We start from the raw sequence: 27,881 nt of genomic DNA, 5'->3' as shown, positions 1-27,881 counted from the left end.
TTTAATCCCAGACTTGTTATTTTATAATCAGAACTTGTTATTTTCAAATGTATTATTGTTATTACCTGGAATAAGAGTAAATGAGTTAACTTATATTTTTTTTGTATTATAATGTTAGCAAAAATTTGTTGGCTCAATGGTTATTCCTAATTTTGAGAAGCATTAGGTTGGGGTATCAAATCCCCCCAACCTCACTTCCCCCCAATTTAAAAAAAAACAAAGGAAGGTCGCCAGCAATGGCCGGAATCCGACCGCCGGCATTAGAGCTCCGGCGGCTGGCAGCCGAGGTGGCGGAGCTTCGGCGCCGGCAGCCGGATTCTGGCGAGGCAGTGGTGTTCTTTTTTGAAAAAAAAATTAAAAAGGGATATTTTGGTAATTTGGTCATGATTTCATAATTGCAAATTGGGACCGGGTCCTTGTGAGCAATTTCTCAAATTCAGGATCTCTGATTGCCATTTTATATATTGGGAGGTCTTTATTTGTATTTTTTTTTTTTTTGCCAGAACAAAATAGATAGAGGAGAAGGTTAAACGATGGGCAATTGACATTCACAGACCCCATGAGAGCACTAAATTCCTTGGAGATTTAGAAAGAAACCAAAATTTTTAATTTTGTCAATTATTCATGTCTGATCTTTTCACCTCGTTTTAATGTCTTTAATAATAAATTTTATTTAATATGGAAAATATGTAGACAAGGACGTAAAGTTAGAAAAAATCACAATTAAAGACTTTAAAATTTTAAAAATAAAGATAGAGACCCGTGATAATTTCACGGACAACTTTTAAGAGTTTTTTGTGATTTCTCCTCAAAGTTGGCAAAGACGAACAACGCCCTCAAATGTCATTTGCCATTTATGGCAACAAAAAAAAAAGGTCATTTGCCCTTGGAGGCCCAAGTACTCAGGGGCAGGCCCTGGCCGGAGTGGGAGAATACGTGTACAGAAGCAATTGTGAGGACGAAGCAAAAAGGGCGTGGAGGCAGCGATCTGCGAGTCGAGTTCGGAATTCAGGCGTCTTAATTCCTGCGGTGATAGTGTCGTATATTTATGATAATGATTTTCGATTGAATGAAAACCCCCCCTTCCCTCCTTTCTCTCACCCTTGACTCAGCACTCCTTAATCTATCCGACATACCCGATCTTACCCCTATCCCTGACCACATCCTCCTCGACCTCTTCCTGGTATCTTCCTTTCTCTTCTGTTGCTATTTTCTTTATCTCTGTCTGTCAATTTTTTCTTGGCGGTAGTCACTTTGGCATCGTTCTCTTCTGCCATATAATTTTCGACCGATTTTTTTCCCACTAGCCTGCCATTGATTGTAAAGCGTCCAATCAACGAATTTTAAGGCATACGTGTTTTCTGGCTAGATTAACCGGTATTGTTCTATTTTTGTTTTCTTTCCATCATTTTGGATGTGAGTCCAATCGATGGATCGCTAACCTATCTTCCTTGCTCTAACTTAGATATTATTGGTTTGAATGACTTAAAGGTTAATGGATCTTTTCTGTTCTTGCATCATCAAAACCTTGTTATGATTTTCCATCTGATAGTGGGGTAAAATCCTTTTATGATAATTAGAAGGTGGTGCGAATTGAAGGATGGTTCGATTTTAAGATTTCTTTTATTTTGTGACATGGTGTTTTGCCAAGCTTTTTATTCAGTTGATAGTTTATCGGGGGAATCGAATCATAACTACATGCTTCATGTTGCCGAATATATTTGCATTCTGTCTTACTTCTCGTGAATATCAGTAGCTTCTGTCATCATTTTCCTGATCTCAAAGGACTCCAGCCATAAAAAAATCTCCCATATATTTCATAAAATCTCGTTGAAAAGGTATAACTTGTTTTTAAAATATTCAAATATTTTCGTTTGCGGGATGAAACTCGTGATGATTGTGCAATTTATTGACAACATGCTGAGCATATCTTATAGCGAATTTGCATGACAACAATTGAGGTTGTTGGTGTTGTTTTCTTAAGCTGCTTCTTGGGTCTTGATCTTCAACCAGCCAACCAGGAGGAAGTTGAGTATCTTATATAACAAACAAACCATTGCCATGATAATATGGCTGTAACCATGATTACGTCTTTTACAGCTTAATTCTAGACTCATGTTTGGCCAGGTTGTTTATTCTCAGATTAAAAAGAAAAAGAAAAGAAGAAAGTTTTTAACCTCACTCTTTTGCTGATTTCTTCGTAGGTTACCAGAATTATAGAGGTAGGTGTTTTCTTGCTTATCCCAACATTTTTTGAGGATCTAGCTTCGTCAATAATTTCGACAATTCACCCTATGGATGACTTGTGTAGACTGATGGAACTAATTTCAATTTCAAGTTTTTTCCCACCATTGATCTTTAGTACTTGTTATGGCGTTGCTAAGTTGATGGCTCTTTGACTCCAATTATTGATCTGTCTTCATATTTGAAATTGTCAAGATATGGGAATTTAGTAATTATGTTGGAGAGATGGAGATTCCATGTATCGGTTTTTGCTTGCCATCTGTTTTATTAGGCTATCAAATTTTCAATTTTCTTTTCTTGTTCCTATAGCAACGAGGTTAACTTGATAATAGGCATTAAGGACTCTACTATTTAAGTCGGTGATGGTTCATATTATGCACCATCTACTAGAACTACCATCTGTTTCCTCTTATCTTTTTTTCCTAGTTGCATCTGGAGGGTTTCAACCCAATTCACTACTTTTAGCTTAACTCACCGGCTCAGTTGGCGTGTTTCATGTGTTTTACTTCCTTCAAATGTATCTGTTCACTCTAACCTTAAGTTTTATTCTGTTGTTGCTGGCATCCTCATTCCTTTACATTATTTTCGTGGGCAGAGAATATTGAAGGCTGGAAAGCTGACTGAGAAAGTTCTGAGACTTTTCGTGGCAACTGGTAAGGAGGAAGTCATCGCATTTATTCAGGCACTTAACGTCCAGCATATTGTGACCCCTGTGCTGCCTACCAGTGAGTTGTTTCAAAATTTCTCAAAAATTGTGAATATTTTCTCCCAATGGAAAAAGTGTTTTCCTGACCTTTGAAGAATCTCGTTTAACAGGATGTTCTGAAAAATTTTGAGGTAGGTTTGTGTAGTTTCAGCACCAGATAGCTAGTTTAACTCAACTTGTCGGCTTTGAGAAGGCAAAACAAATTTGGTTTATGCAGCAAATTTGTATGACCTAAATATGTCTCAAGCAAATATCAACGAGAGTGAAGTGGACATAGTGATTGGTGCACTGCACTCTGACCTGAGATTTTTTATGAATGAATGGAGGCCATTTTTCTCTCGCTTCCACTTGATAATTGTCAAAGATCCTGATCTCAAGGAGGACCTTCAAATTCCTGAAGGCTTTGAGTTGGATGTCTATTCAAAGTCTGATATTGAGCGAGTTGTGGGTTCCTCCACTGCTGGCCTGTTCTCTGGCTACTCTTGCAGGTATTTTGGTTATCTAGTTTCACGAAGGAAGTATATTGTATGTGTTGATGATGATTGCATTCCAGCAAGGGACAATATGGGAAATGTGGTAGATGCTGTGACCGAGCATCTATTTAACCTCAAGACCCCTGCGACCCCTTTCTTCTTTAATACACTCTATGATCCTTTCCGTAAGGGTGCAGATTTTGTTCGTGGTTATCCATTTAGCTTGCGGAGTGGGGTTGATTGTGTCCTGTCATGTGGCGTGTGGCTCAATCAGGCAGACTTTGATGCACCAACACAAGCACTCAAGCCAGGAGTGAGGAACTTGCGATATGTCGATGCAGTTATGACTGTTCCTGTGAGAACTATGATGCCTGTTAGCGGAATCAACATTGCTTTTAACCGTGAAGTAGTTGGCCCTGCATTAGTACCTGCCTTGAAGTTGACCGAGGAAGGAAAGTTGAGGTGGGAAACAATTGAAGATATATGGTCTGGAATGTGTGTAAAAGTGATATGTGATCATTTAGGTCTGGGTGTGAAAACAGGGCTGCCCTATGTTTATAGAACGCAAAGAGGGAGTGCCATAGAGAGCCTCAAGAAAGAGTGGCAAGGGGTGAAACTGATGGAGGACATCGTTCCTTTCTTTCAGTCATTGAGGTTGCCACAGTCGGCTAGTACACCAGAGGCTTGTGTGGCGGAGATGGCGAAGATAGTGAAGGAGAAACTGGGTCAGGTAGATCCTCTGTTTTTGCGTTCCGCCCAAGCCATGGAAGACTGGGTCAAGCTTTGGAGGTCAGTTGGTTCCTCAACCGGCTGAGGCTTGTGATATTTGTGTGCGTGTGTGTGTCTCTATGTAAAACCGATTTATATATGCTTTGTTTCTGGTTTGCAGCCCGCTGAGACTTTTGAGCTGATAAAAATACTGTTTGATTGAAGTAGAACAAGATTGATCGTATTTATTTGTTTGTCGGGCATTTAATGTATTTTTTTCCTATATTTGTTAATTGGAGTCTGAGATTTTAGTTTTTAAACACCATGGCTTTGGAAGGTTTGTTTGTCAGAGCTTGTTTGGTTTGTGGTCTATTTTCATGAAAATGGAATAGAAAAATGAGAGTAAGAGATTAAGCGGGCGCGAAGTGGTTAGATATGAAATAAACAAATTCACCGTTCTATGAAAAGGGAATCAATCAATCTTCTTACCGGGGAAAAAAAAAAAAAGAGAGTCAAGCTTGGTGGTGATGGAGATGCCGGAGTGTGGGAGAGGCGCAGGTGCGAGTATGGTGTTTCAATTTGTCCCATCTCAGTCCCGATGAGTTCGGGATGGGATGAGATAGTAACCGGGATCAGGTAGGACGCTAGATGGGGTCGTCCTGTCCCATCTTGGGTTTTTTTAAAAAAAATTATTTATTAATAATTACAATTAAATTATTTAATTTACTTATTAATAATAATAATAATTTTTATAGTGATTTTTAGCTCTTAAAATTGTAGTATTATCTTAACAAAATGTCCTTCCCTAGTAAAATAATTCACAAAGCCATTATATAGTGTTTCTTTTACAGTTTTTGTTTACAGTATTGGTTTTACACTTTTTTTATACTATATAATTAAACTTTTTACATAATATTTTTTTAATAATATTTTTATCTTTAGAAGCCTAATAAAAAATAAACATTATAAAAAAAATTCATATAAAAAATTACTTTTTTATTTAAAAAAAGGAAGCAGGACGTTATTTTTTTAAAGATAATTTTTGTAGTAGTTATATATATATTAAATGTTTCATCAAATGATAATTAATTAGTAAAGATATTTTAGGAAAAACAACATATACTTATTACATATAATTAACTTAATTAATATTTTAATTTATTTAAATTAGTTAATTAGCCCTTATATTAAAGATTGGAAATAATATAGAGTAAGGAGGAACATTAAATAGAAGTTAACTCGTTAAATTTATCAACAAATTATAATAATTTTTAAGACTGCACTTTTAAATTAAAATCCTATATAATATATTGATTTATTTTTCCAGCAATGATAAAATTGGGGAAAACAAGAATTTACCTCGTTCTTTCAAATTATAGGCTCTATCAATTTAATGGTTGGAAATGAAGGAAAAAGAAAAATGATAGGAAGGAAAAATGAGAGGTCGATCTCCCGTCAGTTTTAAATGCAAGAGAGCAAGATATATAAGTACTACATGGAGATGAGACTTTGAAAGTATCAATTGTTATATAAACAGTTGAGAAATACTACCTCGAATACGTAATATAAAAAATAGATAATTAATCTATGAATATGAATAAAAGTAGTTAAGTTAATTTTTTGTAATAAATAGATGTAATAATCATATATATTGGAACTTCTTCTTGATGAGACACCTTAACATGTGTAATCACTGTGAAAGTCACTTGGGAACAAAATGAATAAATATTAGAGACATGATAGATTAGATATTATATTTAGGATTGAATTAAATCTGCAACTAGCTCTCATATTAAATAGTGGAGGCAGTATTATTGATTCAGCAGACTTTTTTTTTTTTTTTTTCAATGAACGTCTTGTGCGGTAATTAAAAGGTTTTGTAAGAATGACGAAAGAAAATGAAAAATATATACATATTTTTGGATCCTATAACAGTGGATCCCGTGGGAGGCGGAGCAACACCCCACCACATGAGCGACCGAATTACTCTGAGTGGAATGTTATATATAGGTACACGGAACGCAGGGGCAGGGCAGAAATCAAACGCATTGATCCATCTCAGGCAATTGAAGTGGTAAGCAGAGGAAAAGAAAGAGAATGGGAAGGCTGAGCAGCTTAGTGATGTCGCTGCCAAAGTTTGGGCATGCGGGAGCAGCCATCGCTAGAACTCGAACCTGGAACCCTAGACTTTTTGGAGCCGCTACTCCTAGGCCTATTAATCAAGTACGCACTACTCATCTCAAGATAAACATGCATACGTACATACAAACATGATCATTGATTAACTGATGCATGGATGTTGTATATTAATTGTTGAAGGTGCCCAACTCAAATGAGACGTTGAGCAGTGATGCGACCGGAACAACAGGTGCGACGGCCGATGAAAACCACGACAGCAAGGCTTATTCCACTGCCCCCCAAAATGTACGTGCCTGTAAATCATTCATATATAATGGATGGATGGTGATAATGTTCATTCATACATAGGCCTAGCTAATAAAATGAATGAATGTGAATACTGCAGATGAAGCAGAAGGCACGAGAGGTGGGGAGTGAGATGTCGGCCAAGGCAGAGAATATGGGGGAGAAAGCGAAGCAGGCAATGCAGGATGCATGGGATTCCACCAAGAACTCTGCTCACAGGGCTGCTGACACTGTACTTGGAAAGGCTCAGGACTCCGCCCACTCCCTCAAACAAAACGCCGACTCTCTCAAGAGATCCAACAACAACTGATCATCCCCATTATATTTCTTTGTTTCCATTTTCTTTTAATTTTAATAATCATGTCGTGTGTCGCCGCAGCCTCGGGGCAGTCAATAAAACCATAACCTTCATTCCCCCTACATTGCCCTACACGCACACATTAATTAATATTGATATTCGCGTTCACAAAATATGCCAATTAAGTCGCAACATTGAGAATGAATAAAACAGCAGCTTGCTCCTTCATTCGAGCTTATCATGATTGTACGCTTCCAAACACAAAGGTGCGCTCAAATATTAAAATTAGCAACAGCCGCTTGTTTTCTATCCAACTTATCAACCTATCAAGAGGCCCCTGACACATCTGTATATTATGCACAACGTCATGTATAGGTACGTAATAGCTGGAGTTAATAATAAAAGTAACAGCTTACATTTATATTAACCCACAACTTAACTTTTGATAATTAAATATCGAGTTTGGTTCGTATAAATAATTCAATTGTTATTTATAGAAATTGAGGTTGTTATTAATAGCTGAAGTCAGGTTACTATTTAAATAAAGATAAATTGTTGTTTCTAAAATTAACGTTGTTATTTATAAAATTAACTTCTTATTTACGTATAATTAAATTATTATTCATTAAAACCGACGTTGTTATTTTATTGTCTCAACTCAAATTGTCATTTATGTAAATTAAGTTATTAATTATATAGAAGTAAGCTGTTGTTTTCATGAACCCAAATTATCATTTATATAAAATTAAGTTGTTATTTACTTCTTCTTTTTTTTGTTGTTGACACATCAGAAGCACACAAGCGAACTAACTAGAGATCGAGGGCCACTAGAGTTTGAGAGCTCTCAGATCGGAGAGCACTGGGCCCATATATTCGCCAAGCTTTGTATTGCAAGGGATTCCGCAAACTGGTTTATCTTGAATGGCTCGGATTTCATTCCACGGGCAAGTATGCTCTTTGCTTCAGCGATGACATTCCAATATTCCATGCTCTCTTTAATCCCATGGCGCAACCTCAGCGCTCTGCAGTGAGATGGTCTTCTTCATGTGACCTGAGAGGGAATCCTTCTAGAATATAATGGCATTGTTGGTCAGAACCCCATCGCTAGCAGCTGTACGTTCCATTTCCCCGTGAATAAGCTCCATCAATGCAGATAACATGCCTTTCCAGATCCTCCTTAGTTCCTCTTGGATCTTCGGGCTGATGATTCTATGGAACATTGATCGATGTCCCTTCTTAATTTCTTATTGGTTGCCTTTCAGCATTCCATTATGGCGTCGTTGGCTCTAATCAAGATCATGCTTACTCCCTTGTCAGCTTTGGCACGTATTAAGTCATTTCTTTTGCTGCCAAATGAGCCAGGGCAACTAGGTTCTTCCAACTAATTTTTTTAGTGTCCATAAAGTAGTTATTTACGCTCAGCTAAATTCTTATCTAAAGAAACCAATATTGTCATTATAAATCCAATTTCTTATTTATATATAACTAAGTTGTTATTTATGAATAACCAAGTTTTTCTCTTTACGATAAATTCCAGCTATCACTCGTATGTATATTACCTTGGATATCCTTAATATAAAAGTTGATTAGAAATTGGATTTGATCCCCATTGTCTCGCGGATTTATATTCCTTTCATCAAAATATCTTTATTGATTTTAAGGTGTTTCTACCAAAAAGTAATTTAGATACACATATTAAAGAGAGTGGTATAAATAGTCAACACACAGTTACTACTAATAACCAATTTAATTAATTTTTTTAATTTTTTCAAATTAGTTATCAATCTCTTATATCAAAGATCAGATCCAGTAACATTTATTACAAATAATTAACTCAATTTCTTTTCTTAATCTTCTCAAATTAGTCAATTAACTCTTATAATTAAGACCAGAGATAGTACTAAACAGCCCCTTGTTGATAAGTGTTTGAGAAGCAAGTCGTCTTCATTTTGCAATAAAGGATTAAGCTCAGCTCTCTCTCTCTCTCTTAAATCTCATCTATTTTTACGAGCAGATGTCATTGATTAAAAAGAGAAGCCATCCTACCGAATCCCAAGGACTTATTTGAAATAGTAATTATAGTTTTTAAAAATAATTTTTCAATCCTGATTTTTTTTGCCAACAAATTTTTTTAATCATGATTTACTATATAAAAACTAAGAAACAAAGATTTTTATCTCAACTTATATAAATTATTTCAAATAAGCACTAAAATGAACCCAAAAAAAAAGGACGGCCCTGACAGTTGCAAATTGGTTTCAAACCCCTTATCCTTCTAGTCATCAATAGAGCGGTTAAAACAGGTTAAGCCCATCGAACCAACCCGTTTAAGCCCTTTTAAGTGAAGGGTCGAACTTATATTTTAGGATGTTAAAAAGAAAATTAGGTTTAAAAGGAAAGGGCTTGGGAATAAAAAAGCTAGCCTATTAGGGCCAAGAGCTAGCCCTTTTAAACCCGTCTATTTTTTTAATTATCAAGATATTTATACAAGTATGGATTAGTCTTTTATAGATAAGTTTAAATTAAAAAATTACTTAGATGTCTTGAACTGGTAGAAGGGCAATTAAAATCAATTCTCAATTTTTTCAAATATGGTAGTTGATAATCTTAGTATTTCAATCAGTACAGTAGTTAGTGAATCTTCTTTTACTATTGGTTCATATGTCTTAACAAAGTATATAAATTCTCTAATTCTAATAAATGTTTATGCTCTCATTTATACTAGTAAATACTACATAGTTTTACTTTAGATAAAAATGATAAAAACAAAAACTTTAATATTTTTATCACTGGAGAAGAGGGATTTGCATTAGGTTCTCATCAGTTTTGATGAGCACCCAATGCTCATTGGATCTGGACGGTCTAAATTTATTTTTATTTTTATTTTTTTTAAAATAATTATTTTAATAGGTATAGGATAAAAATAAAGATAATTTATTAACTATCATTATTTAAAAATATAATTTTTTCTATTTTAAAATAATTATTTAAAAATATCAAATCTGGACCTTCTAGATTGCTCATCAGGTGATGGGCACTGGGTGCTCATCAGGTGATGGGCACTGGGTGCTCATCACCTGATGAGCACCAAATCACCTGATGAGCACCAAATACGGACCCAAAGAAGAGCCCACCTCTAGTGAAGAACAATGAAATATAGTTGATCTTGATGACGGTGTTGAAGATGAAGATAATAATTTTGTTGATGTTGTTAATCTTTAGTTGCTTAGTTTTTATCTTTATGCTTTCCCTATTTTCTTTGTTCACAGAGACACCATCCTTCTTGAATTCTAAGGTTGTTACTATATCCATAGGTGTTCCAAATGGGCTTGCACGTAGCATACCTGTCTCCTTTAGAAGATCTAAGGTATATTTGCATTGTGAGATAGCAATATCTTTCTTGGATCTAGCTACTTCCATTCCAAGAAAGTATTTTAGGCTCCCCAAATCCTTTACCTCAAATTCTTGTCCTAGAGATTTCTTTATGTTTGATATACCTTCATAATCATCACCTATCACGATTTTATCATCCACATACATAATCAAGACTGTCATTTTCCTATCAGTATGTTTAATAAATAATGTATGATCAGTTTAACATTTTGTAAAACATATTTCACCACATAATCTGTGAACCTTTCAAATGGGCCCTTAGAGATTGCTTTAAGCCATATAATGACTTGTAAAGTCGACATGTGATATTAGGCACATCTGGCTTCCTCACTCCTTCTAGAACATCCATATATACTTCTTCCTTTAGGTCACCATTGAGGAAGGCATTTTTAACATCTAATTGATATAGTGGTCAGTCTAGATTTGGTGCAAAAGAGAGTAGTACCTTGATGGTATTTAGTTTTGCAATCAGTGAGAATGTCTCTTTATAATCTATACCTTGGGTTTGAGTGAATCATCAAGGTACCAGACTAGTTTTATATTTGTTTATGCTCCCATCTTAATTGTATTTTATAGTAAACACCTATTTTGACTAACCATAGACTTTCTATCAAGTAACTTGGTCGGGTTCTAGGTTCTGTTTTTCTCTATTGCTTGAAGTTCATCATTTATACCTTTCTCCCGTCTAGGTTGCACAATGGCTTTTTAGTAGGTGGCTTGCAGTTTTTCACTATCTACACTAGCCACAAAAGCTTTATAAGTAGATGACAAGTTGCTGTAAGAGACAAACCTCTAAATGGTGTATTTTTGCATTTTATGAATATGCTTATGGTTCCCTTATGTCACCATTATTAACATCTTTTGTCATTATATTATCTGTTTCAGCATCAATTGTACTGACTTCAGGTCTGATTTCAGGTTTAGATTGCATCCCAGGGTGCGTTTTAGGTTCCGGTTGATTGTGTGTCACAGGTTCTGGTTTGGGTAAGGCTGGTATGTGAGTTTGAGATAGAGGTTTGTGAGTTTGGGTTCCTAAAAGGTCCAGTTCCCCTAAGGACTCTCCCTGAATTGGACTTTTAGGGTAGCAAAGGGTATCTTCAGTGAAGGTTACATCTATAGAGACAAACAATTTCTTAAGTGTGGGTGAGTAACATTTATAGCCTTTTTGGGTTGAGAAGTAACCAAGGAAAGTGCATTTAAAGGACTGAGGATCAAGTTTACCTCCATGATAGTTGTGAACATAGGCCACGCAACCAAAAACTTTTTGAGGAATAGCAGATAGTAGTTGGGTGTTTGGATAGGTTTAAGATAGGATGTGAATTGGAGACTGGAATTTTAGGGTCTTAGAAGACAGTCTATTTGCAAGGTAAGTGGCTGTGAGAATAGCTTCTCCCCAAAAGATGTGTGGGACATTATGAGTGATCATAAGGGCTCTAATAATCTCAAGTAGTTGTCGATTTTTGCGTTTTGCAATGCCATTCTATTGTGGTGTGTAAGCACAACTAGTTTGGTGTATAATTCCCTGTTCATTTAAGTATTGCATGAATTGAGAACTGAGCTACTCTCTCCCACTATCACTCCGGGAGATTATGATAGATGTGTTGAATTGGGTCTTAACCATTTTGGTGAAATTGTTTGAAGGTAGTAAACAGATTAAATTTTTGCCTCAATAGATACACCCAGGTTATGCGTGTGTAGTCATCTATGAATGTGACGAACCATTTTACTCTACAAGGTGTTAAAACTTTTAAAGGTCCCCAAATATCACGGTGTATTAAAGAGAAGGGATGTGAGGGTTTATATGGTTGAGTCAACAGGAGTTCCTTTTGTGTTTAGCAATATGACAAGTGTCACAATTAATGAGTACATCCTTTTTATTCAGAATATTTGGAAACAACTTCAACATATAATCAAGACTTAGATGTGCTAATCTATAATGCAGTAACATCAAGTCTTTATTAGAAATAGAACTACTTACAGAAAGCACGATCCTCTTGTTGCAATCTAGTTGTCCATCAAGATAATATAACCCTTTACTCTCCAAAGCATTGCCAATCATCCTCCTTGATCTTAGTTCCTGGAAAGTACAATCAGTGGCAGACATGTTAACAGTGCAGATTCTAGTCTTAGTAACCTTTGTCACATATAATAGATTAAATTTAAGGACAAGTGCATAAAGAACATCATAGAGAGTTATTTCAGGGGTAACATGTACTGTTCCAGTTCCAAGAGCCTTGGGATGATTCCCATCTGTAATTTTAATGTTTATTCCACTATAGGGTTTAATTTCACTGAATAAGGATAAATTGTCAGTCATGTGGTTTGTAGCTCCTAACTCCACAATCCAAGAGTTAGGTTTTAATGCTGTGACCTTCGTTACTTGGACATATTTACCTGCTTGGACCAAATTACCCAAGCTGAGTCCCATATCTCCTTTGCTATAGGTGCTAGCAAATATTCTTCACTAATATCCAGATTCACTGAATTGATGAGCCAGACCATTACCATGGATTTTTCAAACTTGGGGTCATTTGCAGCATGTTGAATAGTAGCTCCGGTTAGATACTTTTCCTTCCTTTTCCCCCTAACAAACATTAATACGCTTTAAGACCATTGTAAATATTGTCTCCATTTAGTTTATGCCCTACAATTGAAGTAGGAGTAGTATCGATAGGAGCTTTAAGGTTTGAGCTGTTATTGGTTCTGTTCAAAGATGCATCAAGTTGTTCTATTTCATGCGATCTTGGATCAGTGGTTTCACTGCCACTATAGTGGGCACCACATATGCCAAACTGAAGTGTATTATGAGCCATCGCTATGATATCATGTGGTAATTTAGAATCTCATATCATTGGCGTTAAAAAGAAAACAAGGTGGAGGATCCACAAAATCAGGAATTCAAAAAAAGAAAAAACATAAATGCTATGATATCTTAATCCCAAATCATAAATGCTACGATATCCTAATCTCAAATCATAAATGCTACGATATCCTAATCCCAAGTCATAAATGTTATGATATCCTAATCTCTTATAATCTGGGTTACAAATAAAACAGAATCATCTAAGTAAAATAGGTCTAAATTAAAGCCTTTTGGACTTAGAATTGAGCCCAATATGCTAACCAACAATAATTTTAAAATATACAACTTTTAAAAAACTTGCCTAGACCCTGACCCTTTAAAACCTAGCTTTTTAATGTCGACAGCTGTAGTTATCAGGCGAGGGCCATGCTGCTGCCCGTGTGCACGGTTCTGCCCAGCGTTTAGCTGAACAAAGTATATATTTCGTGCACGGTTCGGCTGTCTCATTTCATCGCAGACTCAAGGCATTCGCTCTCACGACTCACGAGTTACGCGTTCATCTGCTGTCCACTCCCGCCGGCCACAAACGCCGTCGACCTCCTTTCGCTTTCACACCGGCAATGATCGTCGTCGTCGTCTTCCATTAACAAGGTATCCGACTTCTTATCCTCCTCCCTTTTTCTCACCTCTCGCGAATCGCTGGATATGGGTTTCTTCCCTCTCCGCTTACGATATCTCCCCGCTCCATATTTGCTCCGGTTGTTTCTTATGCTTTTGCTATTGGCAGATTATTTTCTTCCCCTTTATTTTCGCTTGGTTTTGTGAATTTTCTGGGCTTGAGTCTTGTGTGAAAGAAGCGGAGGTTTAGTTGCAAGCATCAATAGGAGATCTTTTATACAAATAAAAGATGAAGTGGAGTTTTTTTGGGTGCATGAGCGTGGAAAAGAATGAATACGATGTCAGGCCTTTTGTGTGAGTGTGAAGACGATTCAAAATTATTATAATAAGATTAAGGTGAATAATGAACGTGAGTCTGTAGTGAGATTTTAGGGAGGGGTTAGTTTTGAAGGAAGAAAGTGAGGGAGAAAGGAGAATTACTATGAAGGGGAGAGGAATATTAGAAATTAAATATTCCTTCCTTCGCTGTTTGGTATATCCAATGTTTATCAGATCAGAATATTAGAGAGGAAAGGAATGAGTTCATTCTCTGTCCAGTATATCTCGAAGGTTGTTTATTAACTATATCACAAGTGAGTCTTTGTCTTTGGTATATCACAGTTGGATCTTTGTCTGTTTGGTATGTATGCTCAGTACATTAGAGTTTGGATCATTTTCTGTTTTGCATGCATATTAGAGTGAGGCTGTATGCCAGATAGTTTTAATTTGAGGGCTTATGTAAAATTGCCTGCCATAGTCGTGCAGAAGGTGGAGTGGCCTATTTTGATGATCACATCTTGATATGCTATATAGAGCTCATGTCATAGTTGACTTTTTCTATATTCATTTTTTCTTTCATAGGTCTGATAACCTTGCTAAAAGGATTAGCATGTTGTCAACTTTCAACTAATGCTTTACGATTGTAGAACTTTTATTTTACACTCGTTTTTGTGTGATAACCTTGAGAGAAGTCAATGAAGATGGGGGGATTCTCTCCAAAACGTGGAATGGAATCTTTTAAGAAAGTAGACACCTTTTGCTAACTTTTTTTTTGACTAGAAGCACCTCAGCAGGCTAACAGCAAAAGGCAATATGATGCTCAAGTGCACGAAACTGTTTAGTTTGTGTTTTGATTGAATTTATATTTATTACACAGATGACTGATAGTTTAGATGAAGGTGATGATGGTTCTAAAATGGTAATTATGTTATAAAATTTTTTTATATTTACGAAAAGCACTTTTTTTAATCCAAACACGTCTTCTAAGAAGTGCTTTTTTTGGTCCTTTAACTTTATAATAAAAAAGCGCTTTTACATTGTTGTAACCAAACATGATAAAATCATTTTTTAACAAGTGCATTTTATATTTTTAACCAAACGTTAATTAACTTCATATTTTTCCAAAATCTCTGAATTTTTAATAATTTTTTAAACAATCTGAAAAATCACTTTTTTCAGAACAAGATTGAACAAACAGGCCTTAAATCTGGCGCTACCTTATTATTTATGGCTTGTGGATTATGGATGTTTTAGACCTCATCTCTCTCTCTCTCTGTACATGTTTTCTAGGGAGGAGAAATTTGTTCTCTTTGCTTAGCTTTATCAAGCACCACAAAGCCAGTCCAAAGGAGCTTCGCTTATGGCATTGTTCTCTCTCATGGCTTGTGTCCGCCCTTCCCTTATATGTAAGGCATCATTTAAAAGCTACAATAACGGAACCTATGAACTTGATTCAGCTTACATCAGGCGAGCAGCTGTGATAGCTGACAAATCTGCTGGATTCACTTCTCCCCATCCCAACTTTGGCTGTGTAATAGCTACTGCCCCTGGCCACATTGTCGGGGAGGGTTTCCTCTATGCCCAAGGTACTAAACCAGCTGAGGTTCAGGCTGTTGAGGCCGCAGGTGAATGTTGTCGTGGTGCTACTGCTTATCTCAACATGGAACCTGGGGATTGTCATGGTGATCACACTGCCGTGTCTGCTCTTGTTCAGGTTTGCCTTTTATATGCCTTCACTTCATGCTTCTATCCCTACTTTTCGGCTTTGATTATTTTAACTCTAGTTTTCTTTGCCTTTTTAGTTCATAAATGACAATGTGTGTGAACTAGGGAGGAGTTAAAAGGGTTGTTATTGGAATGAGACATCCCTTACCTCATCTGCGGGGCAATGCTGTGCGTGCATTGCGTAGTCAAGGAGTGCAAGTTCATGTTCTTGGGGAGGATCTCAAAAGTAAACCGACTGAGGTGTGCATCTAACATCTTATCTCATGTCGTAAGGTGCATTAATATGCTGTTTACGTTTTAGTTTACCTTTGAGATGTTGGAAATATGTGTTACAGGAAGCTCAGAAGGCATGTCTTCTTGTCAATGCCCCTTTGATTTGCAGGGCTGCTTTACGACTTCCTTTCTCTGTCCTTAAGTTTGCCATGACCCTTGATGGTGAGCATTGTGTCAGGCAGTTTTAAGCTTTTCCTTTATCTTTTTTTCCTCCTTTAATGATTTTCCCCTTCTTGGCCTCTGCTATAGACCCTAAAAATTATAACATCCCTTGTTACGTTCCTTTTACTCTACTAGGAAAAATTGCTACTAGCAGTGGGCATTCGGCATGGATAAGCAGCAAGCAATCTAGAAAATTAGTTTTAGAACTACGTGGTAGAAATGATGCCATAATTGTTGGAGGAAACACAGTGCGAAGGGACAGTAAGTATAATGATGATCACATATGATTTTGATAGCATTTGAGTTTTTATACTTTCTCATGCTTGAATTAGATCCAAGATTGACAGCAAGACATGGAGGTGGACATACGCCAGTTCGCATTGTATTGTCCCAGACACTTAATCTTCCTGAGGAAGCGAACCTATGGGACACATCAGAGGTCTCTACCATAGTTGTAACGCAGAGGGGTGCTAGGAGGAGCTTCCAAAAGCTGCTTGCATCTAAAGGCGTTGAGGTGGTGGAGTTTGACATGTTAAATCCTCGAGATGTCATGGAGTATTTTCATGATCGTGGGTATCTTTCAATTTTATGGGAGTGCGGAGGAACTTTGGCTGCATCTGCTATTTCATCTGGAGTAATTCACAAGGTTTTATTTATCCTTATTGGCTCGTTTTCTTTGTTGGGAGTGGATTAACATGAAACATCCTTTTATGGATTAATGTGAAACCTTTCTATATTATTAGTGGAGGTTGGACATATACTTCGAAATGTTTATTTGCTCTTGCTGTGGTCACTATAATTTGCTGAATAGGATCAGATTTTATCGAACTGCTGACAAGATATCTTTTAGAATTGAGTCTTTCTGTTTGAATTCTCTGAAACAGGTTACTGTCTTTGGACTAAGAAAAGAAATAGGTCATCTGTTGGATCTTTGTGAATATCCGCCTTTAATTCTTTCTGTAGTGGGGCCAGTCTTAGTGAAAAATATCTGAACAAACTGCTATGTGCTTTTAAATAATTGTGTTTAGCCGGAAAATTCCTGTTAGTTTTACGAAGCTTGTGGTGGCTATCTTGTTTTGATTTGATTGTTACTGGGTGTGATAGTGATTTACCTGGTCTACAGGTTTTTGCGTTTGTTGCTCCTAAAATTATTGGGGGGAAGAGTGCACCATCTCCTGTCGGTGAGCTTGGGATGGTTGAGATGTCACAGGCCATAGATCTGATTGATGTTTGCTATGACCAGGTTGGTAACAATTCCTTCAAAATATTTATCTATTTATCTGATTGACACATGTTGGCCTAACTTACATATGCCTAAATATCTGAGAAAATTTCAATTTTAGTTGCGTCTAGTATTCTGTTTAATGAGACGTGGTTACCAGATGAGTCTAGTATTGGATATTTAAGTTGACATGATTTATCAGATTTTACCATGTTCTTGATATGTAATGCATTTCCTGTGAACATTATTCTTTCTATCTCCTGATGAGGGATTTTTTAACTGGCAAGTGTAATGCAGATTGGGCCTGACATGCTAATTAGTGGGCTCCTCCGGTCTTTATCAGATTTGACACCTGTTATCCCATCGGTAGATGAGACTTTTGCTGTTGACCCCACTGTCTCACCTTATGAATCAAGCATCATATTTTTCTATAAAACATGGGATCCTTATGGCGCATTTTCAAATTTTTCACCTCATCCCATTCAAATGCCTGATGGAAATGGTGATTATGTGACTTGGTTCAGTGTGGAGCACTACTACCAGGTATTTGTTTTTCTGCATAAATTCTAATAGTTGCAGTTCTCTTTGTTTGCTTATGAAATATAACACAATGTATAGGCACACAAATTTGTTGGGGTCAATGATCCTTTTGCTCATAATTGCGTTGAAAGGATTAAATCTGCGAAAAGTCCAGAAGAAGCTGCGAGAATAGGAAGGTCAATGCAGAGACAGAGACCTGATCTGGTATGACCATCTATACTGAGGCAGGGCTATAATAATGAAAATTTGAGTGGCCAAATGTTAAATACACGGGCCTTGAAAGTGAAATTTCGGGGGGCCCAAAACACACTGATTATTAAAATTTAGGTCGAGAAGTGAAGAAAATTTTACGATTTTTATGAATAATTTTGGATCTACTTCTGAAAGCCATCCTAATTTTATGATGGCTGGGAATATACATTGGAACTGATATTTAGGTGGGTACACAGGTAAGGCCTGACTGGGACAACATAAAGATTGAAGTAATGTACAGAGCTCTTAAATGCAAGTTCTCAATCTACCCTCATCTGAATAACATGCTGATCTCAACTGCCGGTTCGGTGCTTGTCGAGGCAGCCCCGCATGACCTGTTTTGGGGTGGAGGTCGGGATGGAGAAGGCTTAAATTATCTTGGCCGACTATTGATGCAATTGAGATCAGAGTTTCTTGGGGAGGAGTCTTCATCCGTTGATAACGACTAAAGTTCAGGATTAGCGAGCTTGCATCCATGAGACATCAAACTAATCGACTAGACTCATTTTGTTTGATTAGTGGCAGCACTTGCTCTTGAAGCTGATTATCATTTTACTTCTGTCAAATTTATTTTCTTGTCACCGTGGATTATCAACTAGCAATAAAAGAAATAATTGAGACCTTATTTTCCTCTAACTGAAAATGTATACATGCATTGAGCCTCCAATTGAAAATTCATATGCGTATTTTTCGTTTGGGGAGATGTGTTTCTCAAAATTTTATTCGAATTTTAGGATTTTATTTTTAGAGAAAATGCAAAAAAAAAAAAAAGGTTGTTGAATTTCAAAATTTTAAATAAAGAATTACTATAAAAATGTATTATGATTTACTTTTCAAGTGTAGTTTTTTTTTTTTTTTTTAAAGTATAGTGATCAATATGAAGTTCGATAGTCATTTTTTCAGGATTTTTTCTTATTTTTATCTATCCGCTCATTGGCTAACCATAAAGCTCAAAAAATAGCATTTGGGCATTTTGATCAAATCACACTTTCACTGAGACTTTCGCTTTTCATCACTCGTTTAACGTAAGTACTAAGGAGTAACTTTTCGTATGCAAAAATCACGGTGGAGGTGTGGGCAATGGTCATTTTTCCAAGATCCCTTCCTCCGATAGTCCCACCCCCGTTCCTGCGCCCTGTCAATGATGCATTCTGCTTCTCTTTCCCTGTTATTTCTTAACGAAGTTACCAAGTTTATATTTTGTTTTAAAAGATATGTACTTGAAATAATTATTTTTTTTTCATAGTAAAATCTGAAATTTTATTTTGGTATTCATGTCGATTATTGAAAATAAATGATATTTACAAAAAATGGAAAAAATTATGGAAGGCATACCCTTTAAATAATTATACATCTGAAGTAATTTTACTGAATAAAACATAAACAAAATCATTTCTCTCCAAGTCTCTTAATTAAAAATATGTTTCTTAATAAAAATCATGATTAATTGATGTCACTTCTGAATAATAATATCATTTATGAAAATCATGATAATCTGAAATCACTTTTGTCAACTCCAATCCAAACTTAACAAAAAAGAAAAGAAGAAAACTTCAACCTGCAGAGGCACTAAGTCACATTATTAAGAATTTGTTTTGATAAAAATTCCCCCATTAAGTATTTAAGTTTTAAAGCTTTATGTTTCCCTCCAAAAATAACTGTAATATATGTTTTAAAATTTATTTGTTATGTCATTATATTGCTTTTGAAATAGTCAACTGTCTCAGGAGAAGAAATTAAACTTTTAGAATAACATTTTATATTAAAATTTTAGAATAACATTTTATAATTAAATTTTAAAGAAGTCTGAGAGCTGTTATCGAAAATTGTAGTTCAATTATTTTTAGTTTTCCGGTTATAGAAAAAGAGAAGCAATTGTGAAGTAGAGAACATTAAGGGAGTGTTTGGATGAAGCCAAATCATGGTTTGGAGAATAGTTTCTGGAAAATAGATTCCGGAGAGAATAGATTATGAAAGAATAGATTTTCTGAAAAAGTGATTCTGATAAAGTGAGAGTGTTTGGATAGTTATCATCAGAAGTACTTTTTATATGTGCAAATTACTAAAAAAGATATAAGTTAATATGATAATTACATAAAAAATAAATTTTATAATATAATTTAATTTCAAGAAATAAATTTGTTAATATATTTTTTACCAGCATAATTAATAATATATAAGAAAATGTAATTAAAAATAATTAATATTTATATATATATTTATAAAACATAAGATTAAATATGTTTTTTTATAAAAATAATTATTTTCTTGCCAATAGAAAAACACCTCACCAACGCCTCTTCTTACTAGCTGAGGATATGAATTGCACCGCCACCACGACGTCTATTGAACGAGCAAGGAGGAAAAAAGAAAAAGAAAAAGAGGATTTGATTTTAATAGAGGGTCATTCTTGTCTAGACCGTTGCTTTCTTCTGACACTCATAATAATTATACCAGCACCCACAATTGGAGCCTCATAAGCGAAATGTTTTAGCTTTTCCCGGGACCTTGGTTTCGGAAACGGAAACCATGGTTTCAGATTGAAACCATGGTTTTTGAAAATATTAGGTGTTTGGCTAATTTTTCTCCAAACCATGGTTTGGGTCTCCAAACCATGGTTTGGAGAGATAGCCAAACACCCCCTAAAAAGAACAGAAAAGACAAAAAAAGGAAGACGAATGAGAAGTGTGGAGGCATGCTTCTTGGAGTTTATATCATTATCATTTTCGTTCAGGTTGACGAGGACATTGGGTCCTTCCTGATTCCTTCAATGATTTTCAAAACGTAATTCCGATTTGCATCTTATAAAAAAGATGAAATTATTAGAAATTCCTTACTCATCCATTCCCTAGGAGTTCATTAAGGCATGTCTTCGGATAACTATTAAAACAACCTTTATTAGAACTCACTCTGTAAGTACACAAAATAAATTGAGCGATTAAAGCATTGGGTTTTCACATGTGAGTGAAATTCTATGGCCCAACAAAGCTCTCCTTCAAGACTATGTGGAGAGGTTTGCCATTCCAGCTATCAATGTGCAAGTCTTGAGTTTTCCCCTTGATAATGGTTTTAATCTTGACAGTGAAACCTCCAGCAATCACAGTACAGATCTGGATCATAATTTATAACATGAGTCGGAAAACTCCAAATTCAATTATGCATTGTTCAGATCAAAATATTAAAAGTTTATTCATCACGGCATTGATTACAAATCAAATTCACATCATTTTGATTATGTAAATGCATCTCAATTGACGACATCTTTTCATGTTTTAAGTAACTCAAACATGAAACACATAAACATATAGATAACTATATGTTAAAAAGTCAAATTTATTAAAACAAAGTAAAACGATGCAAAATATTTTGGACTTCCAAATACACCATGAAGCAGCACAAATTACGGAAGGCCAATAATACAAAGTAAGAAGCTGAAATATAATAAATGCATAAACTATTCTCAACTCAAAATTATATACAAATAACTCTCCTATTTGATATTGGACTCTCATAAATTTTAAAGTATATAGAGATAATGTCAAACTATTATTTTTATATTCTTTAAATTTTATTTTTACATGTATATAACCGTATCAAACTTTAATTTATATGCGGATAAATTTCTCAAACTTGAAAAATAATGAACAAAACTAATAATAAAGTTTCAAAAGCTAGGAAGATATTATTTACCCATGACATGAAATTTATAGAAGCCGAAAATAACCACAAGCCAACAACGTTTGAGATTTATATGTAATCCAAATATACATTTTCTTATATTTATTATCACGTGAAACCATCTTCTCTGATGTTGGTTTTGCAAAGAGATCTCCAGAGTCTGGCAATAACAGAAATAGGAGTCATTTAGGCTAATTAGTTGGTTTTGATTGTATTTTTTCGGCTGATATTAACTACTCTTCCGGTCCTTAATATGAGACTTATTTAACTAATTTGGTTAGATTAAGGAAATTAGGTAAGTTAGTTAATTATAAGAAATATGACATATTTTTTCTAAAACACAGTAATCATCTTTCTTACTATCCTTTCTCTCTTATTTACTTGATTATGGTTGATGGAGTATTTATAGGGGTAATTTAGAAAAAACTAATAAATATGAGAAATATGTCTTATATTTAAAACTAAAATTAACTTAATACTCCTCTGGTCCTTAATATATAAGACCCATTTAATTAATTTGATTAGATTAAGGAAGTTAGATAAGTTAGTTAATCATGAAAAATATGACACATTTTTCTTAAAATACCATAATCATCTTTCTTAATACCGCTCTTCCTCTTCTACTTGATTATAGTTGATGGAGTATCCATAGAGGTAATATAGAGAAAATTGATAAATATAAAAAATAGGTCTTATATTTAGAATCAAAACTAACTCAACAATTAAATTCTATATTAAGAACTGAAAGAGTAATTAGGTTTTATATTAAATAACGGTAGAGTATAATAGGTTATCGGTAGTTGTAGTTTTCCCTTTGATTTTGAAAGAAAATGAAGTATTATTCCAACAGCCTTTGGGCTCTTACTGTAAAAACAACAACAATAACAATAATAAACCTTTTGGCTCTCCAAAAATTATTTTTGTCTGTTTCTCTGTCTACAGCAGGTCATGTCCTTAAGAGCGGGTTTCAGGCGATCTTTTTTGTTGTTGGTGGTTGCGATTATTTCTCTGATTCAACTTGTCCAATTTCCTTTCTGCAACACCCCGCAACCCCACCAAAAATAACTGACTCACACATTCTCTTTGGTTTGGATTTGCTCCTTTCTTTTTCCCCCTATTTATTTCCAATCTCGATCTAAAGAAGGAGATAATGATCAAACTGCAAAGCCTGTGCCTGTCTGTGTATCTGATTCCGGCGTCGCGGGCTTCCCGCTGTCGATGACATTTGCTGCATGTTTGTTACGCAGATCTGAGCCTTATGCCGTGCCTTTTATAATTAACGGTACGCAAAGCAAGTAAAAATAAGCGGGAGCTCTTTTAGTTGCTGCTTCACCCCCGAATTGGAGCTTTTCATAGTGGATACGGTATTGAAGCGCATATCATTTGGGAATTTCCTGAGGAGTTGTTATTGCCGTCGACACCTTTCCTCTCACTTGTATTTCAGCTATTTAGGGTGAGCTGGTGGATTATTTCTGGACTACTGCCTGTATCTGCAGCTTCTCAAGGTTTTCCCCTATTCTTTGTGACGGATCCATCAACAGAATATAGGAGGTGCGATTGCTCAGCTGGTCTGGAGTGCATTCTCAGCATTCTCAGGGCCCTCAGGATGGGGTCCTGCTTCTCTGCGGAAAGCAGGAGCCCGCTTCCCACTTCACCTTCGGGAATCAGTAGACGGAAGAACTCTAGAAGAAGACTGGGATCCAGGAGTTCTTCCTTTGACAATTGGAGGGATGAGCCCCTGCATAGAATTCCGGGGAGGCTTTTTCTTAATGGGTCTAGTGAAGTTGCGTCCCTGTTCACTCAACAAGGCAAGAAAGGCACCAATCAAGACGCCATGATTGTTTGGGAGGTTAGATCTTTCTCCAATTTTGCATGCTGAGTGTTGAATGGTTCTTCCATTTTAACGTAAGTTTCCGCCGGACGATAGGTTAAGCATTAATTATCTAGTATTCTTTGGAACAGTTTTTCGCACTCTGTTCAGATGATATCCAAATTATTTACCTCTATCTTGTTCCGTTTTATATTCGGGCAACGAACCGCGCCTCTCTGTTTTTTTTTTTTTATTACATGATATTCATCTTAAATTCTTTACAATAAAATATTGCCTCTAAATTATGTGCACCAAGGATGGAGTGACGAAGGATATCGTAGATGAATGGACCCCAGAAATGCTACTCCGTTAGTAAATGATGGCCTATTCGTTTGTCGTTTACTTTTATCCTTCTGCAGTTACCGTTTTTTGCTCCCTGGCGTGGGGGGTCTGTCATATGCTAATATCGTTTCTCTCGGTATCCAAGTCATGGCAATACAATAATTGATGCCTGCCATTTGGTTTATCCTAGGCCTGTTTTATATAGGTTTTTCCTGATTTCAATTTATTGTGCATTGCAGAACTTTTGTTCGAGGAAAGATACCATTTTTTGTGGAGTTTTTGATGGCCACGGTCCGTTTGGTCATATGGTTGCCAAAAGAGTCAGGGATTCTCTTCCCCTAAAACTGAGTTCACACTGGGAACTGAATGCAGCTGGTGGAGAAGTCCTCAAGGAGATTAGCATTAATACTACGGGGATTATGAACTCAGAAGAGGCTGCCTTTGTATCTGCTGATGAGGAATCCAGGACATCCATTGATTCTGAGGAAATGGAAAAGCACCCTGAGATCTTTCGAACGCTTAAAGAGTCATTTTTGAGGGCATTTAAGGTTATGGACCGTGAATTGAAGATGCATCCAAGTATTGACTGCTTTTGCAGTGGGACTACAGCAGTGACTCTAGTTAAGCAAGTAAGGGCTAGTAACCTTAGTAATGTTGACAGTTATCTTATGCATGCTATGGCTTTGGTCATGTAATCATTTATTTTAAGAATGATATGGTTTTCATTGTAGGGTCTCGACCTTGTTATTGGAAATGTTGGTGACTCTAGAGCTGTGCTGGGTACGAGAGACAAAGATGATTCTCTCACAGCCGTTCAATTAACAGTTGATCTGAAACCCAGTCTTCCAGGTTTGTCTCTTCTGACTAATTCTTGTCTTTTTTTTCCCTCTTTGACGGGGACTTAAATCAGGTGAATGAAGTTATTATCATATTTTACCTTTGGAGTTCAAATGCGTATGAAGTTATTGCTTACTACATGATCTGTCCTGAGTATGTGACAGAAAGGCAGATTGGACAAACCTGTTCTAGATCTGTATTTTGAGAAAGTAATGTAGTTGTCCCAGGTCCCTCTTATTATCATGCCAGGTATCGCTTCAAAAGTCTATCACACACAATGAAGTAGTTGAAACCAGCCAATTATTGACATTATGTTTATATGATAAGTTTGACCTGACTGTTATCACCTGCCATTATCATTGATACAGTTGATGGAAGCTATGCTTTGTCAATAATGGCAGCATAAATAGCAAGGCAGAAGCAGACCCTGAAATGAGGCTTGCGCATAATAGATTTTGGTGATAACTGTTAGGGATATTTGTTGAACTAATGTTGGGCATCACTTAACAATTCAAAATTGAGTTAAGTTGTTGACATGGAATTAGGGTCTCGATAACAACTAGTCAGAGGTGTTTGATCCTTTCATGATTCATCCCCCATTCTTTGTATTAAAATTATGTTTTAGCACAATGAATATAAGTGCGTGACAAGTCCATGCTTCAAGCCCTTGGGTTAATTGTACGGGAGGGCATACTACAGATGTTAATGAAGCCAATCCCGGGCATACTTGATAGCTTAATTTTTTGGGTTGAAATAGTTCCTGATGGCAGCCTTTACAATACTGGCTACATAGTTATGAGTACCTGATTGGTAATTTTGCTTTAAATAACACCGAACTGGGCCTTAAATTGAAAAGGCATGACGTCTGTTCGGGCAGTGGATACATAATGCTTGATTGACTGTGGAAATTGTTGAGTTAGTTGTTGTTACTGTTATGTGACTAAGAAATTTATGTGGGTCCATAAATGTATTTGGGGTGAACTTGTGATTGAAGAACACAGATTGCCATCTTCACTATTGCATTATAGTTCTTTAGTCCCTGTGAACGTTGGATTAAAGATTGGCTGTTCCATTTTCATGTTTCATATCTCGCACGTGTTCTGAAACATAAATTTACTGTTTGATTTCTCTTGGTGTGTAATCTGAGAGAAATAAAATATTTTAGCAGTGCATAAGTGCAAATTTGGTTGACATGATGCCTGCATTATTGGCTTGTCTTAAATAATGCCAAGGACATGAATTCTTTGAGACTTGCTCATGATCACTAATAAAATACTATTGTCTGTTGGTTTGAGATTGTAGTCTGCGGAATTCTTATCTTAATGGTCAGTTTTATTGCGAGATCCTTGTTGAATCTTATAGTAAGCCTTACCTTATGTCCTTTTCTCTTGAACAGCTGAAGCAGAGAGAATTCGCAAATGTAAAGGGCGTGTTTTTGCTCTTCAAGATGAACCTGAGGTTGCCCGAGTCTGGTTGCCCAACAATGATTCCCCTGGCCTAGCCATGGCCAGGGCATTTGGAGATTTTTGTCTGAAAGATTTTGGGCTAATTTCTGTTCCAGAAATATCCTATCGACGCCTCACTGAGAAGGATGAATTTGTTGTCTTGGCAACAGATGGGGTAGGAGACATTTTTGAAATTTCGATTGCCAACGAATGCCTTATTTTGTCTAATATAATTTGACGTCTCCTTACTTCTGATTTAATTTCAAGTTTGTTGATCTAATTTTGGCAGATTTGGGATGTACTCTCAAACAAAGAAGTTGTTGACATCATAGCAGCATCACCGGCACGTTCTTCTGCAGCCAGAGCGCTGGTTGAGTCAGCAGTTCGAGCTTGGAGATATAAATACCCTACTTCTAAGGTGGATGACTGCGCTGTTGTTTGCCTCTTCCTTGACTCTGACTCGCCAAAATTATCTAGTGCATCTCATATCAATTCTAAAGAGCAGCGTAGTCTAGGAAATCAAATCGACCCAGACGGTGGGGAAGATCTTTCTGGACCAACTGTCCTTGAAAGGTCAGGCACTTGCCGGGCAAGCAATGAAAAGTCACTGGGAGAAAGTAATGAAGAAGAGCCAAAGGAGACAGATGCCGAGTTAGAAAAAGAGTGGTCTGCTCTTGAAGGAGTTTCTCGTGTAGACACACTATTAAATCTCCCAAGATTCGTCCCTGGTGAAGAAGACGACAAGGCCACGGCTGGGATGAGGAGACGCAGATGATTTAATTTGCCCTTCTATTTCTTTCAATCATTATACATACATACATACAGACAGACATACATTTTTCCTAATTTTATTTCACCATAAACCTTGTTTTCAGCCATTGATGATTTTTGTCTTGAATTTTTGGATTGGACACTGGAGAGGAGGACCGGGCCATATTAGTGTGTCTGGAAATCTATCCTTTCTCGGTTGTGTGGAAAATTATAAATTATAAATTTTGTATGATTGAAATCTTCGTTAATTTATTCTTCAAGATATTCGGCAACTTCTGATATAATTGATTGTTTCCTTTCGTTATCATTACTTCATTACAGCTGACAACTAAATAATGAAAATGACGGGAACAGCGAGCATTCGTCTCAGACTTTACGTCCTCAATACGGGCATGTGGTGTGGGTAGTGCCCGCAGCAGGCTTATGCTTATGGCATGGAAAAGATGCAGGTGTTTTCAACTTGGTCCATTTCTATTCCCGTTTTAGCCGTAACTAGAACTTTTTGAAGATTGGCAAGACCAGTTCTGCTTGTCTGGCCTGTACTAAAACTTATCCGGAGGGCTTTTTTCTGTTTGTTTTGTTTCGTCTCTCTTCCTTGCCCTGAAAACCAATTCAGCTCCAACATAAATCAGGCATGTATTTTTCAAAAATTGAGAGGGGATTGGTTGCATTATTTATTGTCCGCTTCATTTTGAAAAAGATAACGTTCAGATTGATTGTCCCGCCAATCGATGGCCAATGGATGTTGACGTGCAGTGGCCGGGCACCGACTGAGTTTCATTTGCTGCGTGTACTTGGAACAACCAAGAGAGATATCTGGCGTAAAGTTTAATTATTAG

The 27,881-nt window shown here is 36.3% G+C and overlaps 4 protein-coding genes across 6 annotated transcripts; all 4 read left to right on the top strand.

Annotated features, from left to right (window-relative positions):
* The first annotated feature begins 4 nt into the window (after positions 1-4).
* LOC114746198 (probable protein phosphatase 2C 33) lies at positions 5-27,326 on the top strand. Of its 2 annotated transcripts, XM_028934400.1 has the most exons (7): positions 5-15; positions 12,364-12,369; positions 23,542-23,686; positions 24,229-24,618; positions 24,721-24,838; positions 26,223-26,446; positions 26,561-27,326. In XM_028934400.1, the coding sequence occupies exons 3-7, from the start codon at positions 23,672-23,674 to the stop codon at positions 27,044-27,046; spliced, it is 1,233 nt and encodes a 410-aa protein (XP_028790233.1). In that variant the 5' UTR covers positions 5-15; positions 12,364-12,369; positions 23,542-23,671; the 3' UTR covers positions 27,047-27,326. The 2 variants fall into 2 exon arrangements, with proteins under 2 accessions (XP_028790233.1, XP_028790232.1); XM_028934399.1 differs by lacking the exons at positions 5-15; positions 12,364-12,369 and having other exon boundaries at positions 22,849-23,686.
* LOC114746200 (probable UDP-arabinopyranose mutase 5) lies at positions 2,904-4,413 on the top strand. The gene is made up of 3 exons (XM_028934404.1): positions 2,904-2,969; positions 3,061-3,081; positions 3,168-4,413. Exon 3 carries the CDS (start codon positions 3,188-3,190, stop codon positions 4,235-4,237), a length of 1,050 nt encoding a protein of 349 aa, XP_028790237.1. The 5' UTR covers positions 2,904-2,969; positions 3,061-3,081; positions 3,168-3,187; the 3' UTR covers positions 4,238-4,413.
* LOC114746259 (uncharacterized protein At4g13230-like) lies at positions 6,253-6,865 on the top strand. Its single transcript, XM_028934488.1, has 3 exons — positions 6,253-6,354; positions 6,451-6,555; positions 6,656-6,865. The coding sequence occupies exons 1-3, from the start codon at positions 6,253-6,255 to the stop codon at positions 6,863-6,865; spliced, it is 417 nt and encodes a 138-aa protein (XP_028790321.1).
* Positions 13,497-18,854, top strand: LOC114746197 (riboflavin biosynthesis protein PYRR, chloroplastic). Of its 2 annotated transcripts, none has more exons than XM_028934396.1 (10): positions 13,497-13,700; positions 15,276-15,699; positions 15,816-15,950; positions 16,046-16,145; positions 16,281-16,406; positions 16,478-16,791; positions 17,269-17,388; positions 17,665-17,910; positions 17,986-18,111; positions 18,357-18,854. In XM_028934396.1, exons 2-10 carry the CDS (start codon positions 15,346-15,348, stop codon positions 18,606-18,608), a joined length of 1,773 nt encoding a protein of 590 aa, XP_028790229.1. In that variant the 5' UTR covers positions 13,497-13,700; positions 15,276-15,345; the 3' UTR covers positions 18,609-18,854. The 2 variants fall into 2 exon arrangements, with proteins under 2 accessions (XP_028790229.1, XP_028790230.1); XM_028934397.1 differs by having other exon boundaries at positions 13,499-13,700; positions 15,443-15,699.
* Positions 27,327-27,881: the final 555 nt, after the last annotated feature.

This window comes from Neltuma alba, unplaced genomic scaffold, assembly GCF_004799145.2.
Source record: "Neltuma alba isolate B1F8T4 unplaced genomic scaffold, ASM479914v2 tig00004928_pilon, whole genome shotgun sequence".
Lineage (NCBI taxonomy): Eukaryota > Viridiplantae > Streptophyta > Magnoliopsida > Fabales > Fabaceae > Neltuma > Neltuma alba.
The sequence above is the reverse complement of the archived record's forward strand: the minus strand, read 5'-3'. Positions and strand labels throughout refer to the sequence as shown.